The sequence below is a fragment of the Plasmodium gaboni genome, chromosome 12, assembly GCF_001602025.1.
Source record: "Plasmodium gaboni strain SY75 chromosome 12, whole genome shotgun sequence".
In the NCBI taxonomy this organism is placed as follows: Eukaryota; Apicomplexa; class Aconoidasida; order Haemosporida; family Plasmodiidae; genus Plasmodium; species Plasmodium gaboni.
This window is the reverse complement of record NC_031492.1, coordinates 757,950-775,564: the sequence shown is the minus strand read 5'-3', so window position 1 is coordinate 775,564 and position 17,615 is coordinate 757,950. Positions and strand designations below refer to the sequence as shown.

At 18.2% G+C, this 17,615-nt stretch overlaps 4 protein-coding genes across 4 annotated transcripts; 1 reads left to right on the top strand and 3 right to left on the bottom strand.

Annotated features, from left to right (window-relative positions):
* Positions 1 to 100: 100 nt before the first annotated feature.
* On the bottom strand, positions 101 to 1,467 carry PGSY75_1222900 (hypothetical protein; the record flags this gene model as incomplete). The annotated part of the gene is made up of 1 exon (XM_018786806.1): positions 101 to 1,467. A coding segment is annotated over one exon (1,367 nt), but the record flags the coding sequence as incomplete, so codon positions are not given.
* Positions 1,468 to 2,536: 1,069 nt separating this feature from the next.
* PGSY75_1222800 (hypothetical protein) lies at positions 2,537 to 4,170 on the top strand (the record flags this gene model as incomplete). The annotated part of the gene is made up of 7 exons (XM_018786805.1): positions 2,537 to 2,662; positions 2,759 to 2,824; positions 2,959 to 3,043; positions 3,134 to 3,342; positions 3,559 to 3,672; positions 3,839 to 3,892; positions 4,033 to 4,170. 7 exons carry the CDS (start codon positions 2,537 to 2,539, stop codon positions 4,168 to 4,170), a joined length of 792 nt encoding a protein of 263 aa, XP_018640670.1.
* Positions 4,171 to 5,631: 1,461 nt separating this feature from the next.
* PGSY75_1222700 (glideosome-associated protein 45) lies at positions 5,632 to 6,246 on the bottom strand (the record flags this gene model as incomplete). Its single annotated transcript, XM_018786804.1, has 1 exon — positions 5,632 to 6,246. One exon carries the CDS (start codon positions 6,244 to 6,246, stop codon positions 5,632 to 5,634), a length of 615 nt encoding a protein of 204 aa, XP_018640669.1.
* Positions 6,247 to 10,291: 4,045 nt separating this feature from the next.
* On the bottom strand, positions 10,292 to 17,521 carry PGSY75_1222600 (transcription factor with AP2 domain(s); the record flags this gene model as incomplete). The annotated part of the gene is made up of 1 exon (XM_018786803.1): positions 10,292 to 17,521. One exon carries the CDS (start codon positions 17,519 to 17,521, stop codon positions 10,292 to 10,294), a length of 7,230 nt encoding a protein of 2,409 aa, XP_018640668.1.
* Between the last annotated feature and the right edge of the window lie 94 nt (positions 17,522 to 17,615).

Below are 17,615 nucleotides of genomic sequence, written 5' to 3'. Positions count from 1 at the left end.
TATTACAATGCTTTGTATAAATATACTCAATTCTTGTTCATGAGATGACAAAATATAAATATAGACAAAAAAAATTATATAATACTCATATAATTATTACCTTTTAATATCATTTTTATTTTTTTCCTGTAATATGGTGAGTATATTTTTAATTAATAAAATATTATTTTTAAAATAAAATTGGAAATGATCTTTCTTTTTTTGCATATACTGTATAATATTTTGTTGTAGAATTTGCATATATTTTATTAATTCATTCGTTTTTCCTTTTATATGTATAGTATCATTTTTAAAATTAATAATTAGTTTATTACTTATTTTTTCATGTATATGATTAAATATGAAAATTTCTTTTTTTATAGACATATCATCATCAGAAATATATATAATATTAATTATTGATTTATATAATAATAAAGTATGGAATATATTCAATTCGTCTAGTGTCTTAATTTCTTTGGGTTCATTTATTTTATTTAACATTTCTATATATTTATCTTTTAATTGTATAATTGTATTATTTTCTATATAATCGTTATGATTAATACATGAATATTGTTCTTTAAAAATATGATGAAATAAATAATTACTCAATGAATAAAAGAGTAATATAAAATTATAATTTTTTAAATAAACATTATTTTGTTGATATGATATATTTTTTTCATCTACTGATTGAATAATTTGGTGAGACAATTGTTCTATTGTTATATTTTTATTTTTCTTTAAAGTGGTATCCTTTGGGTTAACTTCCAAAATATCACTATTACAATTATGATGACGATTGCCAATAGTATTATCTATTAAAGTATCTTTTTTATGATTTATACAATTTGAATTTTTTTGATCCTTATTATTTATATTTTGGTTAGATTCTAAAAAGCATTTAAAATTGTCGATAACGGATCGAATAATTTTCTTTTCCAGATTTAAAAAACCATCATTATTTAAATATGAATAAAAGTTCAAGGTATATAACAATTTTATTAAAAAAGAATAAGATATCTTTTGTATATTATTATTAATATTTGAACATATAACATAATAAAATTGTTTATTTCTAATATTAGCTTTTATATAGCATATAAGTATTTGTGTAATTTTATCATACTTAATATCATTTAATTTGGAAACAATGCTTGGTATAAAGTGAATTAAAATATTTGATCCAATATGTAAACGACTTAATATATTTATTAAATATATAATTTCTGTTATATTAAACTTTTCTGTATTTTTTATTATATCATTCTGAATACATTTCCATTTTATTTTATTAAAACATTTAGACTTATAAGTCTCATTCACACATTTTATTATTAACTGAGGTGAACATTTTATATCATTGCTTGAATAGTTTAGTGCCTGATATGGAAATGACAAAAATATATTTTTACTTTTCTTCAAATCGATATATTTTTTAAACAGATATCTACTTGGATATTTCAGGTGAAAATAACAAAACATTTACCATAAAAAAGGGAAAGAACAAAATAATAAAAACACAAACATGAAAAATGTAAGTAAATAAATAAATAAATAAATATATATATATATATATATATTTTATTTAATTAACAAATGGATGAAACTTTTTTTTTTAGGTATGGAAGTAATATTCTTCTTTCTATAAAATGAAATAATCAAAAAAAAAAAAAAAAAAAAAAATTAAATATTATACAAATGAAAATAATAATATATATAATATAATATAATACTTATATTAATATATTTTTAAGAACATTATATATATATATATATATATATATATATATATTTTTTTTTTTCTTTTATGAAAAGTTAAAATTTAACGTGATAAAATATAAATGGGTCAAAATTTTTAAATTTCATACAAAAATATAAGATATGAAATTATAAATTTTGTTTTATTATTATTTGTATTTTTTTGATATATGTGTAATTTATTATTCTTTTACAATAAAATAAAATATTTACAATATATATTATATATATATAATAGCGGCATTATAATTTTTGTTTTTTTCTTATGTGCCTTTTAAAAATTATAATAATATTTTATAAAAATAATTTTGTTTTGATGATAATGAATTGTAGAATATTTATTTAAAAAGGATATCTACATATAATATGGATCTTTATTAATTTTTTCTATTTTTATTGGTGATGTTATAAAAAAAAATATTTATGTCTGTATCACGTGTTTTTATTTTGTTTCACTATTTATGTATAGCTTAAAGAAAAAAAAAAAAAAAAAACTATAAAATTTTTGTATATACACATAATTAATATACACCTCCCTCCCAAAAAAAACAAAAACAATTAAATTAAATTAAAATAAATTAAAATAAAATTAAAAACAAAAGTTCGCTTAATATACACTTGAGGAAGAAAAATGTAAAATAGTATAAAAATATACACATATAAATAAATATATATATATATATATTAATTTTTTGTTGTTCTCTTTTTTGTTCTTGTATCGTATTGTATTAAATTATTATATATATATATATATATGTATATATAATTATTTATTTATTTTTTATTATTTAATATGGACATGGGCGTAGAAAATTTATTGAACCAACTAAACGAGCTAGAATCCAAAAATAGATTAATCCATATAGAAATAGAAGAATTAAAAATTACTCAAAATGAATTGAATAAAAAAGAAAAAGAAGTAACAAATTTAATGGAACAGTCAAAATTTGTGTAAAACATATATATATATATATATGTATATATGTACATATATGTGTGTAATATTTATTTTTAGTTAATTGTCGATATTGAAAATATTTGTACCAATCTGAAATTAATGGAAAAAGAGAATATACAATTGGTAAAATAATATATATATAATGCTAACATTGTTTTATGTATGTGGATTATCATTCAACAATATTAATTATATCTCTCTCTTACTCTTTTTTATTTTATTATTTTATTTTCTTGTTCTTTTCTTATTATTTACAGAATAATGATATAGATCGTGTTAATTTAATATGTAAAAATGTTGAAACAACCTTGCATAATGAATTTGTTAAGGTTGAAATTGCAGGTATATACTATATTCAACAAATAAAAAAAAAAAATATATATATATATTTTTAATATTTATGTTTATATTTTTTTATATCTTCATTTGTAGAGCAAAAGAATAATTTATCTGAGTACAATGAAGATAAAGATAAAGACAGAAATGTGAATCATGATCTAATAGAATCTCTTGATATGATAAAAAATATTATGCTCAATATGGAAGATTCTGATGAGGAACTTAATAAATTAAATGAAATAAAAAATAAAAACTATCTTTTAAATCAAATATCTATAGAAGATTTATATGAAATTTATGAGGTCAGAATTATTATGATATATAAACAATTTTTATGTTTCATATATGTTTATTGACTTTTAGTTATCTCTATATTGATGGATTGATAAATTCACTTTTTAAAAAAATAATATAAATGTACCATATATTGAGTTCTTTATGTACTTACCATTGTTTATTATATATATATATATATATATATAAGCATATATGAAAAATATTATCGTTCCATTATTTAGGATACGAAAGAAAAATATCAAGCTAATTCATTTAAAAATCAGTGTGCTAAAATTGCTATAGTTGATTATAAAACACATACCTACTTTTGCAATCCTATGCACTTATTACACATGGTTAGCCAAAAAAAAAAAAAAAAAAAAAATATATATATATATATATATATATACATATACATATATTTATATGTATTAATAATGTGTAAAAATTGGAGAATAAAATAAAAATAAATCATCCCTAAAATTATTAAATTTATTGTATTTTTCCGAACATATCTTATAGATAAATCTTTTGGTTGAAAAAATAAGAATTAATAAAAATGACCCTAATTTTAATGTAAAATTAAACATATACATATATATAATCATTTTGGTAGTTAAATATATAATTATATATATATATATATATATATATATATATATATATACCTGTTTTGTTCTTTTTATTTTTACATATATTTATTGAAACCCTTTTAGTTTGTAACGATGTCTAATTTTTATGGAGTGAATGAAAAAGAGGATAAAGAAAAAAAAATGGAAAATTTTGGATTATCTGAGCTAAATAAAATAATGATAAACCATTACAAATCCAAAAAAATTAACGTCGATAAATAATTTGTAATTTCATATTTTTTTATTCGAATTATTTTTTCTAGGAACAGAAAAACCTTTATTTTGTTTACTTGTTTTGTATCATTAATATTATATATATATATATAATATAATATAATATAATATTTTGTTTGTGTATTAATCTTTTTTACTTAAAGTTTTTAAGTATATATAAAATTTACCTCTTTATTTTGTTGCCTTATAAATATGGATTTTTAAATGGTAATAATTTTTTTTTTTTTTTTGTTATTACTTTATTTTTTATTTATTTTTAAAGCAGAACAATAATATAAAAATGTTTTTATTTTATATATGTTAAATATGTATATTGTTATAGGTTATAAGATACAACAAAAAAAAAATAAATAAATAAAATTACAAAATAAAATATATATATATTATAATGTGTAATATATGTATCACAAATTTTTTTTTTTTTTTACGAAAAAATAGGAAGTGAAATATATAATACAAAATAATATGAAAATGTCGTATAATAAAATAAACAGAAGATTACATTTATAATTCACTGATAAAATGGTTGTAAAAAAAAAAAAATTAAGCAAATTAAATTATTATTTATAAAGTTATTACATAAAATAAAATAATAATACCAAATATTTAAATTATTTTTTTTATTCATATAAACTAGAAAAAAATGTTAGAAAAATATATGTAAAGTCATAATAAATAATCATGAAAAAATAAAAGTAAAAAACATAAAATTAAAATGTAAAAATCAAACTCCCTAAAAAAAGAAAAAGAAAAAAAAAAAAAAAATGCTATATTAATGATTTTGATGAAATTTTAATTTATTTTTTTTTTTTATCATTATTCTTTTTTAATATATTAATTATATATATATATAAATAAATAAATATATAATATATATAATTATTAATTTTAATTTTATTGTATATATTTTAATTTTTTTTTTTTCTTTTTTTTTTTTGAAACCAATATAAAAAATCCTTATTAAATATAATAAATATGTAAAATTTTGTTATATAAACAACGGGAAAATATGTCTAAATAATATATTACACAATTGTAAATATTATTCCACATTGAATTAATAAATAATGCATAAAATAAAAACAATTAAAGATATATATATATATATATATATATATATATATATATATATATATATATATATATATATAGATAGATATAATGATTATGATGGGATACGTTTCACGAATATTCACAAATATTCTAATAATTATAATATTTTATTTTGTTTATAATGTCTTTTTTTTTAAAAATAAATTTGGATTTTAATTACATATTTTTATATTTATGATATATACTTATGAATATATATATATATATATATATATTGTATATATTTTTTGTACATCTGGAATATATTTATATTTTTATGTTATATATATATATATATATATTATTTATCTATATATTTTATTTTAATTTTTTTGTTTTTTTATTGTTTAACTTAATTTAGCTCAACAAAGGTGTATCGGATAAATCAATTTTTCTACATATTTTACATGCATTTTCATCATGACGTTCACCAAGATCACATCCACATCTTCTTGAAAAAACTTTAGCAGTTTCATCGAGTTTATTCATGTCACAAGGTGTTACAGATCTATAAGTAAAATATATACTTTCTTCATGGGTGGGTTCACTTAATTTGGTTATTTGTTGTACGGCACCAGTGGCTTCAGTAGATAAGGTTAATTGAGTTCCTGTCTCTAATTTATCACTAGCATTATCAAATTTTTGAGATTCTGAATATATATCTGAATTAGATCTTTCTAAATCTTCTAAATGTTTTTCTTCAAATGATTTATTTTCTTGAGTTGCATAATCTATTTCTTCTTTTGGTACTTGTTCAGGTTCTTCTTCTTCTTCTTCTATTTTCTGTTCCTCAAGTTCTTCCTCTTGATCAAGAGGTTCTTCATGTGCTTCTTCTACTTGTTCGACAACTTCTTCTGGTTTTTCTTCAATTATTTCTTCAGATTGCTTTTTTAAATTTTCACGTTCAGCTAATTCATCAATATCTTTACGTTTGGGTTCCTTTACTTTGCTTCTTGAACATTTATTTCCCATTATTGTATAATATTGAATAGAGTAAAAATTTTTAAATAAATAAATATATATATATATGTGTGTATAAATGTGTGTAATTGGTTTATTACCAATCAAACTTATATGAAAAATATAATTAGAATAAATAATAAATTTATAATAATAATAAATGGAATATATATGAGAAATAAAAGAAGGAAATCAAGGAAAATACCCTTTACACTTCCATACGTTTAATTTTATATATATATATATATATATATAATTAATTATCTATGCGTAAATATATTTTTATATAAATATATTTATCTATATAAATATATATATCTATATACATATATTCTTAATTTATATTATATATATATATTATATTTATATATATTTACTGTGTATAATTTTTTAATACATGTGTATAATATATATATTAATATTTAAAAGGCATGATAAAAAAAAAAAAAAAAAAAAAAAAAAAAAAAAAAAAAAAAAAAAAAAAAAAAAAAAAAAAAAAAAAAAAATTTTTTTTTTTTTTTTTTTTTTTTTTTTGTGTGTTTTATTCTCTCATATTTTCATCAATTTTTTTTTTTTATTTATATATTTGTTTATAACTATCATATCATTTTCTTGAAACATTTTTATCTTTTTTTTTTTTTTTTTTTCCTTATTTCTAATAAAAATTAAAAATTATACATTCTATTAGTAAATAAATAAATATATATATATTATTAGTATATCATATATATATATATAATATATATATAAATATACATAAAAAAAAAAAAAAAAACAATTGAATTATTATTATTAAGTAAAAAGCAAAAAATTAAATGAATAGGGAAGTTTAAAATGGTAATTGAAAACAGAAATAAAGAAAAGAAGGAAAACAATAAAATATATATGTAATTAACAAGTGTAACACAATACTATTATATATGTATATTTATGTATATAAAAAAATAAAAAATTGAAATTCTCATAATAAAAATAGGTATTAAATTATAATATTAGTATATGTTATTATATATATATATATATATGTGTACTTCAAAATTTTATGTGTTTTCTATGCACTTTTATTGCACAAATATTTCAATACAATATATGTTTATATTTATAATAGGAAAAAGGAAAAAAAAAAAAAAAAAACACAATAAAGCGATTATATGTAATTTCTATATAAAATTTTTAATGCAACATTAGGGAAAAAAGGAAAGGGAAAATTTGTTTAAATATATAAAGTTAATATTATATATATATAATATGTATAATTTTTTTTTTTTTTTTTTCAATCAAAAAAATTTTACACATTTTTAAATATATATATATATATTATTATTATAACATAAAGCTAATTATACTATTAATGAAAAAATAAAATTATATATATATGTATATATATATATTTATGCACACACAAAGAAATTTTTCTTATATTTAGTAAATTTTTATCTGACTTGTTCACGTGAAATATTATATAATTAAATAATTCTCAGAAAAAAAAGACTTTTTTTTTTTTTTTTTTTTTCTTTTTCCTTAATATTTTTTAAATGTGTAAGTTAGAAATGGAATATAAAACATAAGTAAAAAAAAAAAAATTAAAATTAATAATGTTAATACAGCTGAATAATGTGTTAATGTGTATATAATATATATATATATATATGTGTATTAAGGTGAAGATCTTTTTTTTTAGTGTGTAATTATTCGTTATATAAATTATTATGTTCATGAAATAGTTCCACTATTATTTACATTTTTAAGATATTTATTAAATTATTCTTAAGAGTTTATAAAAAATATATATATTAAGTTTATATTTTAATAAATTTATTTTGATCAAGTATAATTTTTATTGAAAATATTTTGCTTCATAAGAATTTAATTTTTTGTTCTTTTTCTTTATTTCTTTTTTTTCTTTTTTCCATAAAGGAATTTTATACACACAACATATATATTATATCTATATATATATATATATATTTATTTATTTCAACTGGTTAATTTTTGTTGTTACTGTTATATCATTTTATTTTAATTTTGTTCTTGAGGTTATTGTTCCTTTCTTTTTTTTTTTTTTATCTTACTCATGTATGAAAAAAATGAAAACCAAGACATTGATTTATTAAGTAACATACATATATATATATATATATATAATTCTCTTATATATTTTTTTTTATAATATATAATTAATTAATATATCTTCCACATCAATATATAATTTTTTATGTAATAATTTGAAAGGTTGTAAAAATATGTGCATGTCAGGTTAAAATTTTATTTTTATTTATTTTATTTTAAATATAAACACATTGGATTAGCTTTTTTGAATTTATATTATAAAAAAGAAAAAAAAAAGAACACACATATATGTAAGAACAAAACCAAAAGATCTAGTCATATTTTTCTAAATAAGAGAAATAAATGCATTGCATATACATTTAACATTTTATAATAAAAATTAAAATGGTTAACATTTCATTATAAGAGCATATATATATATATTATTTAATTTAAAAGAAATAAAATATAATTAGAATAAAAAATTAAGAACAATAATAATAAAATAAAGTCAGCATTTTTTCTTTTTCTTTTTTATAAAATAGAATTATAATGTTTTTATTAAATAAGAACATGCTTATATTTTTATTTATTTGAATATCAGGTTAAAATAATATATGCATATAAACATATGTATTATATTATATATATATATATATATATATATATAATAATTATTATGTATCAATATAAACAAATTAATGTTTTGTTATATTTTGTGATTGGTTTAAATTATTTAGGCATATTTATTAAAAAAAGTAATATAATAATATTTTTATTAAACAAAAGGAAAAGTTTATATGCTTTGTTTAATTAATCCTTTGATCATAACATTTTTTATTGCATATTTTTTTTCAAAATTTAATAATTTTTTATAATATTATAACTATAAATAATTATTAAAGCTTAATAAAAATAAAATAATTAAGACTATATTATAGTGAAATTATATGTATTTTTTTAAGCTTCATTTCGATTTAAAAAAATAAAAATAAATATAATTTTATATTTCATAATAATGTTCCATAAAAAAAATACATGTTAATAATATTATGAACTATTACAGTTTGCTTTTTTTTAATTATAAAATTTTCCATTTTTGATATTTCATGTAATACTTATTGTGTGAAAGGAAACAGCATAAATAAACAATATATATAATAGTAGACATATTTAAGAATAAGTATAAAAAAAAAACTGAACTCTTATATTATATAAAATATGTAATATATATTAATTATTTTATGTTATAATGTATTACTAATTGAAAATTGTCTTTATTTTTTACAAGTATGTCTTCAGAAATTTAAAGACATACAGTTCTTATAATGTGGAATAAAAATTTTTTTTTTTCTTTTTAAATATACATTATATGTACACATATACATGTATGAGTACACTCTTTATATTTAATGTTTACATTGAATAATAATATATACATATATATATATATATATATATATATATATATATATTTATTTATTTATTTATTATATTTTTTTTTTTTATTTATTTCCATTTCTTTTTTTTTTTTTGAAAACTTCATATAAACAGATTTTAAGTGTATAAAACCAAGTTCATTTTAATGATATTATTTTTTATTATTTAAGTATTATAGGTCATTTAAGTTAAATATTTAAAATATATGTATAATTATTTAAGGAAGATATATATTGAATAATATGTATTTTATATGAATCCTTAAGCCGGCTAATAAATAAAAAAAAAAAATAAAATAAAATGAAAAGCAAAATTGGAATCATAAAAATATATATATTGTTTTGTTATAATATAAATATATATGCAATATATAAAAACAAAAATATTAGGAATATATGGTTATTTAAAAATATGACAGGATATATTTTAAAAATAATAATAAAATTAAAAAAAAAAAATTATATATAATACATTTAGTTATACGTAATATTAAAAAGGTATATATATATATATATATTTATATATGTATATATATTTTAAAAATTTTATAAAAATTAAGGATGACATATTAAGTATTCCTGTTGTTTCCCCCTTTGTGGTAATAATTATTTTGAATACGTTTTTGCACATTATAACTATTATTATTGTTATTATTTAATATGGAATTGTCATTAGGTGTATATTCTGATGAAGATTTAATTTGTGTATTAAAATTATTGTTTGCATTATATGAATTATTATCTAAATTTCTTATATGATTTGTAATTGTAAGAAAGTTTTTATATGATCCATTTGTATTACTATTATTATTATTTTCATTTATACATGCTTGCAAATTTTGAATGAGTAATTTTTCATCCATAATAGTATTTTTGTAAATATTATTTTCTTGGCTAGATATGGAAAGTTGATTTTGTGAATGATGATTATTTATATCATGTTTTATCTTTATACCATTTTGTTGCGTTCCCCCTTTTATATGCATATAAGGGTAAGAATTTTCTGCGTCTTTTATATGATTATATTGTTGAAATGTTTGTTTCTTGTCTTTAACATTGAGATATTGGTAAGGTACATTTTTATTATTTAATAAATTATTAAATGTTATGTTAGCATTATTATTTATATCTGTATAGGCTGATACATAATGTTGATTGTTATTATTATTATTACTACTACTACTACTACTACTACTGTTGTTATCATTTTGATTATTGTTATCTATATTATTTTTGTTTATATTATTATTATTATTTACAGTTTGATTTACATTATTCGTATTTTGAATTTCTTTAATTTTTGTTTCCCAGTTATCACCATAACATAAATTTAAATAGTCTCTTTGTTGTTTTAATAAATGCATTTGTTCTTTGGGAGTACTTTTTTTTAACTTCATAGTTATAGCCATTCTCAATGCACCATCATTTCCAAATCTTTTAACATTAAAATTTTTACTTAGACGTCTTCCATTTTCCCACCATCTACATCTCCATGAGCAATGTCCTCTTGTTGTATCTTTCCATACACTATGTATTGGATGATTAGAATCTAATGTATTTCTACCTCTCATTCCTTTTTGTGGTAATATTGTTGAATTAAGAATAATTTCATCTATAATTTCTTTTAGATCTTCATCTACGTTTAATAATATTGCTTTCTGTAATTCATATCGTCTTTTCATCAAATCTTTCTTTTTATTGTATGAACTATTTTCATACTTGGTAGAACTTTTTTCTCTACCTAAATTTAAATGAGCTGTTGGTAACATATTCATAGGTATTAAGTCCTTATAATGAATACCATATTTATGTAATATTTGCATGTTGTCATTTCTAAAATTATTTATATTCATATGAGGATTGTGATTATGTGTTAGACCATTGTTTGTAAAATTATTTATTATATTACTATTATTGAAACTGTTTGCATTATTATTATTATTATTATTCATGAAAAGCATTTTGTTATATAAAAAGAATGGGTTAATAATATTATTGTTACCATTACGATTATTATTATTATTGTTATTATTATTATTGTTGTTATTCTTGTTATTATTATTATTATTATTATGGTTCATATTGTTATTATCGTCATTATTACCATCACCATTTTTCATACTTACATTATTCATATTATGATGTTTAAAAGGTATACAATTATCAATATTATTATTTTCTTCATCATTATCATCATCATTATTATTACTATCTTCATCATCATTATTATTATCATTTTCGTTAATATCATCATCCTCATTATTATTATTACTATTTGGATTATTCGTATTTTTATTTTCATAAGGACCTCCCTTATTTCTTACCCGTACACCTTTCAATACATTGCTTATTATATCATTACGGATAATATTATTGTAACTCATTTGTGAACTACTGATTCCATTCATATATCTATCATTATTTATACCATTAACATAATTTATATCATTTATGTTGTTTAGGGTCATATTTTTATTAAAATAATTTAATTCATTAATATTATTATTCATATAATTATTTGGCTCTAAATAATTCATATTATTAACATAATCTTTATAATTCATATTATTAAAGAATTGGTTCACGTTTTCATTATTAAGGAAATTCATTTTGTTATTATTGTTATTTATAAAATTTATATTATTAATATTATTACTTAATACATTAGTAAGGTAGCTAAATTTTCCTAGGTTGGAACCATTAAGGTTCATACGATTATCAGCAGTTTCACAATTATTTGTGCAAGAACTATTATTATTATTACTATTATTATTGTTATTATTATTATTGTTATTATCATTATTGTTATTATTATCGTTGTGATCATTGTTATGATATTCACTCTTTATGCCATTTATACCATTACCATTAGTACAAGCATTATATTTTATATCTGTATTATCCTGATTATCTTCATAGTTATTTTTATTTCCTTCAGCATCCTTATTATATTCATTATTCATGTGATAGTTATTGTTCATAGTATATTCATAATTATTTTTTTTGGATAAATGAAATGTATCTTTATTATTAGTACATTTGTTTTCGTCATCTTTATTATTATGTCCATTATTATAATTTTGGGTTTTTCCTTTTATCTTTTTATTATGATCATTTTCTTCATTATTATTATTATTATCATCATTATCATCATCATTATTATCATCATTATCATCATCATTATCATCATCATTATCATCATCATCATCATCACCATCTTCTTCTCCATCTTCTCCATGTTCTCCATTTTTGCCATGCATATTTCTTTTGTGGTTATTATTTTCTTCATCATCCTCATCATTATCATCATCTCTATTGTTCTTATTACCACCAAAATTACTATTATTATTATTATTATTATTATTATTTCTATTAGAGTTATTGTTATAATAATTATTATTTTCGTTACTATTATATTCGTTCTTTTTATTTCTATGATCATCGTTTTTCTTACCATTATTAGTATTATTGTTTTCTCCATTTGCTGAATAGGATACTCCATTGGTATATGGATAATTTTCCATAGCACCATTATCATTACTTTCTATATTAGTTGATAAAGAGTTAATAGAACACATATTATAATTAACACAAGAACTAGTATGTTTGTTTTGGGTATTTTTCTTGAAATCATTATTAATTTTATTATTTTTAATAATTTCTTTGTTATTATATTTATAACCACAATTATTATTATAATTACTATTGTTATTATTATTGATATTGTTATTTTTTATGTTAATCTTGTTCCTTTTTTTAATCTTTCTTATGATACAATTCTTCTTTCTCTCTTCTTTGTTTTTAGATATATCATCATTCAACAGTTTTTCTTTTAATGAATTTATATTAAAAATGTTAGCGTCATTTATATTGTTTTGATTTAAAATAACAACATCCTTATTATTATTATTATTATTATTATTATTATTAATATTAATATTATTATTATTTTTTATATCATGTGGTAAGGTTACCAAACAACAGTTTTTGTCATAATATGTATTATAATCTTCTGTTGAATTTATTGGATAATTATTTAGTTGCTCATTTTTTGAATTGATATTGTGTAAATTAACAAAATTTATATTAATATGATCAGTGGATATAATATTTCGTTGTTCATTATTATAAGCATGTAAACCTTTATCGTTCATAATAGCGCCATTTGAAAATATATTTTTATTATTTACATAAGTATTAATATTTGTGACATTATTTAATACATTATAATTAACTTCGTTAGTAGCACAAATCATATCATTTATCCCATTAGATATAATAAGGTTACTATCATATTTTTTACAATATATATTATTTTTATTTTGCATTTTGTACCTTAATTCTTCATAAGAAAGGTTATATACATTTGTAGGTGTAATATATGGTGTATTATTAGTAGTTTCATTTAATGTATCATTTAATGTATCATATAATGTATCATTAAGGGTATCATTTAATGTGTCATGGTATGTTTCGTTATAGTCATCATTATATGAAACATTATATGAATCATAACATGTTTCATTAAATTCTCCATCGTATATATTATAATATGAATCATTATATACTTCACTGCTTATATCATTATATGAATCATACGATTGATCATTTATTGGCATGCTACCATTAATCGATTCATATGAACAATTCATATTATTATTATCTGAAGGTTGTAATATATAATTGTTGTTATTAAGTGTGTTATTATATAAGGTATAATTTTGATTATATGTATTCAAATAATTATAATTATCAGGATCGTTCACTATATTATTACAATTTTTAGATACTAATTTTGTATGATAAAAAAGATTTTTATTATTTGGTTCTGTATTTTCATTGTAATAGGAATGATTCAATATAGGGTTAACAGTAGAAATATTATGCGTCAATGCATAAATATTATTTATATTTTGGTTTTTATAACTGTTCATATTCATATTATTATTCAATGTGTTATAAACCTTGTTCATGTTACCATATAAGTTTTTCTCTTTTTCATTCACAACTAATTCATTAATAACATTATTATTATTATTATAACAAGGATTTATTAAAATATTGTAATTAAGAGATTTTAATTTGGTATTTTTATTTTCCTCTTTACTAGATAGACTGTTCATTATATTTTGATTCTTAACATTTTTAGATTTACATACTAACAGTATATTATTATCAAAACTATTATTATTATTATTATTATATTGAGATATATCGGATTCAATATATACTACATTATTTTCATTCTGATTACTATTTCTATCATTCCTATTTTTGATACATTTTAATTTTGTATGAGAATGTATTTTCTCATTTATTTTTAGGCAAGTATTAGTTTTTCCTCCTTTTACTACTTCATTGTTTATATCCCCATTGACGTTTGTTAATTCATTGGATGCATTCATATTATTCATACTTAAATTTTTAAAATTATTTGCATTATTATTGAAATTATTTATATTCGTAACCTTAATATTTGTATTATTATGGCCACTGGAAAAAGATATAATATTTTGTAACCTCATATAAAGTGAGTCATCTTTCTTTAAACGATTGAGTGCTTCACCAGATATATCATACAAGCATTTGTTATTATTACGATTATTAATAATATTATTATTATTATTACGTATCGTATTAGACTTGAAATTATCTATATATATCATCGTCATATGTTTATTATCACTGTTTACATCTTTTTCAAGAACATTAGGTTGAAATCTAAGATAATTTTCACGTAATGTCTTTTTGTCAATATTTATATTAGGATCACAAATAGTCATATAATCATTTCTATTACTATAAATATACTTATTTAATTTTATATTATCTAATTTATCATCATCATCATCATAATTTAATATTGAATGCTTCGTTGAATCATAATCATTACTTTCTCTTTCTTTATCTATTAGAATATTATTATTTATATTGTTTAATACTTTAACATTTTTATTGTGAGAATAATTATTGTGGAATACTGTATTGTTGTTATCATTACATTGTTTTGTTATATTATAATTAATTTTATTTTGGTAATTATTATATATGTGAGTTCCCATATCAAGGCTATTTGAAGAATGGGAATTTAATATAAAATTCTTTTCCTCCATGTATCCTTTAAATGAATCATTGTTTGAAGCACTATCATTATAAAAATAATTATTATTATTGTTATTATTGTAATTATTGTAATTATTGTTATTATTGTTATTATTGTTATTATTATTGTAATTATTATTGTTATTATTATTGTTATTATTATTATTATTATTATTATTATAATTTTTATTGTTTTTCTTATTTTTATTGTTCTTATTCTTTCCTTTCTTCTTGTGTACACCTTTCATATTACATTCATGAAAATATTTTTTTCTTTTATTTTGATATTCTTCATCTTCGTCATCATCATTTCCATTATTACTATTTATATTATTAATTCTCTTCCTATTTTTAGTTTTATGTGAATTATTAACACCTTGGTTCCTGCAGTTATTATTATTATTGTTACTGTTATTTTTATTTTCCATATTACCATTTGCTGTTCTTCCACAACTACAATTACAGAACATATGGTCAATTTTTATTGTATCTATAATAATACACATATTTTGTTTCCTACTTGTATAGATATCTTTACCTATGTTGAAACATGTATTTAAATTCATGCATGTCTGACTACTATAAGATTTCTTATGAAATACATTTTTATAATATATCCTACATAGAATAAAATACATATTATCAAATAAGTGTTCTTCTATATTCATTTCAAGGATATAATTCATATTATTTATGCCAGTTTTAAAATCATTAAAAATATTCATATAATAAGAAATATGATCCATTGGAATATTTGTAATTTCATATAAGTCACCACCTTTTCCTTTAATATCATAAAAGTTTATGACATCGTTATTTTTATAAAGAGAAGAATTTGCATCATCATAATGTGTAATATATTCTGAATTCATTAAAACGTATAATATGCTTAGATGTGAAAATATTCTTTTATATTTCATCAAAGGAATGTTATTTTTAATATTATACAATTTAGATGAAGGAAAAAACTTCATGTTAGATCTTATTATAATTTCAGCATATAGTATAGGAAAAAATAATACTTTTTCTTCCTTTACAATAAATAGATGTAATTTGTCTATATTATCTCTTGATAATTTGTAACTGTTCATATGATTCATTGTATGTTTGTGTTTATGTGTATGACATATTACATCCTTGGTACTACAACAATATATACACTCATTTCTTTTTTCCTCTTTTCCTTTTTTTATTAATTGCAAATAAAAATTATTTGAAACATTATTTGAAACATTATTTGAAACATCATATTGAGAATAATTTCCTTCAGATCTATGATTTAACAACATATCCAATTTTTTACATATCGTTTTATTGTCCCTGCAACTATTAGATACATTTTTGTTAGTTTTCAATAGTTTGTTCTTAATATACATTCTTGAATTATTAGGAGTAGTATCTTCGATATCATAAAATTCTTCATTGCATGCTCTCTTTCCATTCGAAATATTATTAAATGACTTAATGTCAAAACAACTTTCTTCAATGATTTCATACACATAATTCTTCAAACATTTGAGTAAGTTTAAATGTTTAGGTTGCATCATATTTTCTTTAGAACAATTAGTTTCTATTCCATTTCTTGGGATGTAAGGAAAAGTGCATTCCTTTCTTTTTTGGAAATTAAATTCATATCTGCATGTCATCGAAGAAGGATATACAGGGATATCAAAGGGATATAATATCTTAGCGGTCATCTTTTTAAATATTCTTTATTAAAGCTAATGATTTATTTATTCGTATATGATAGTACGGTATAAAAGGCTTATATATATATATATATATATATAT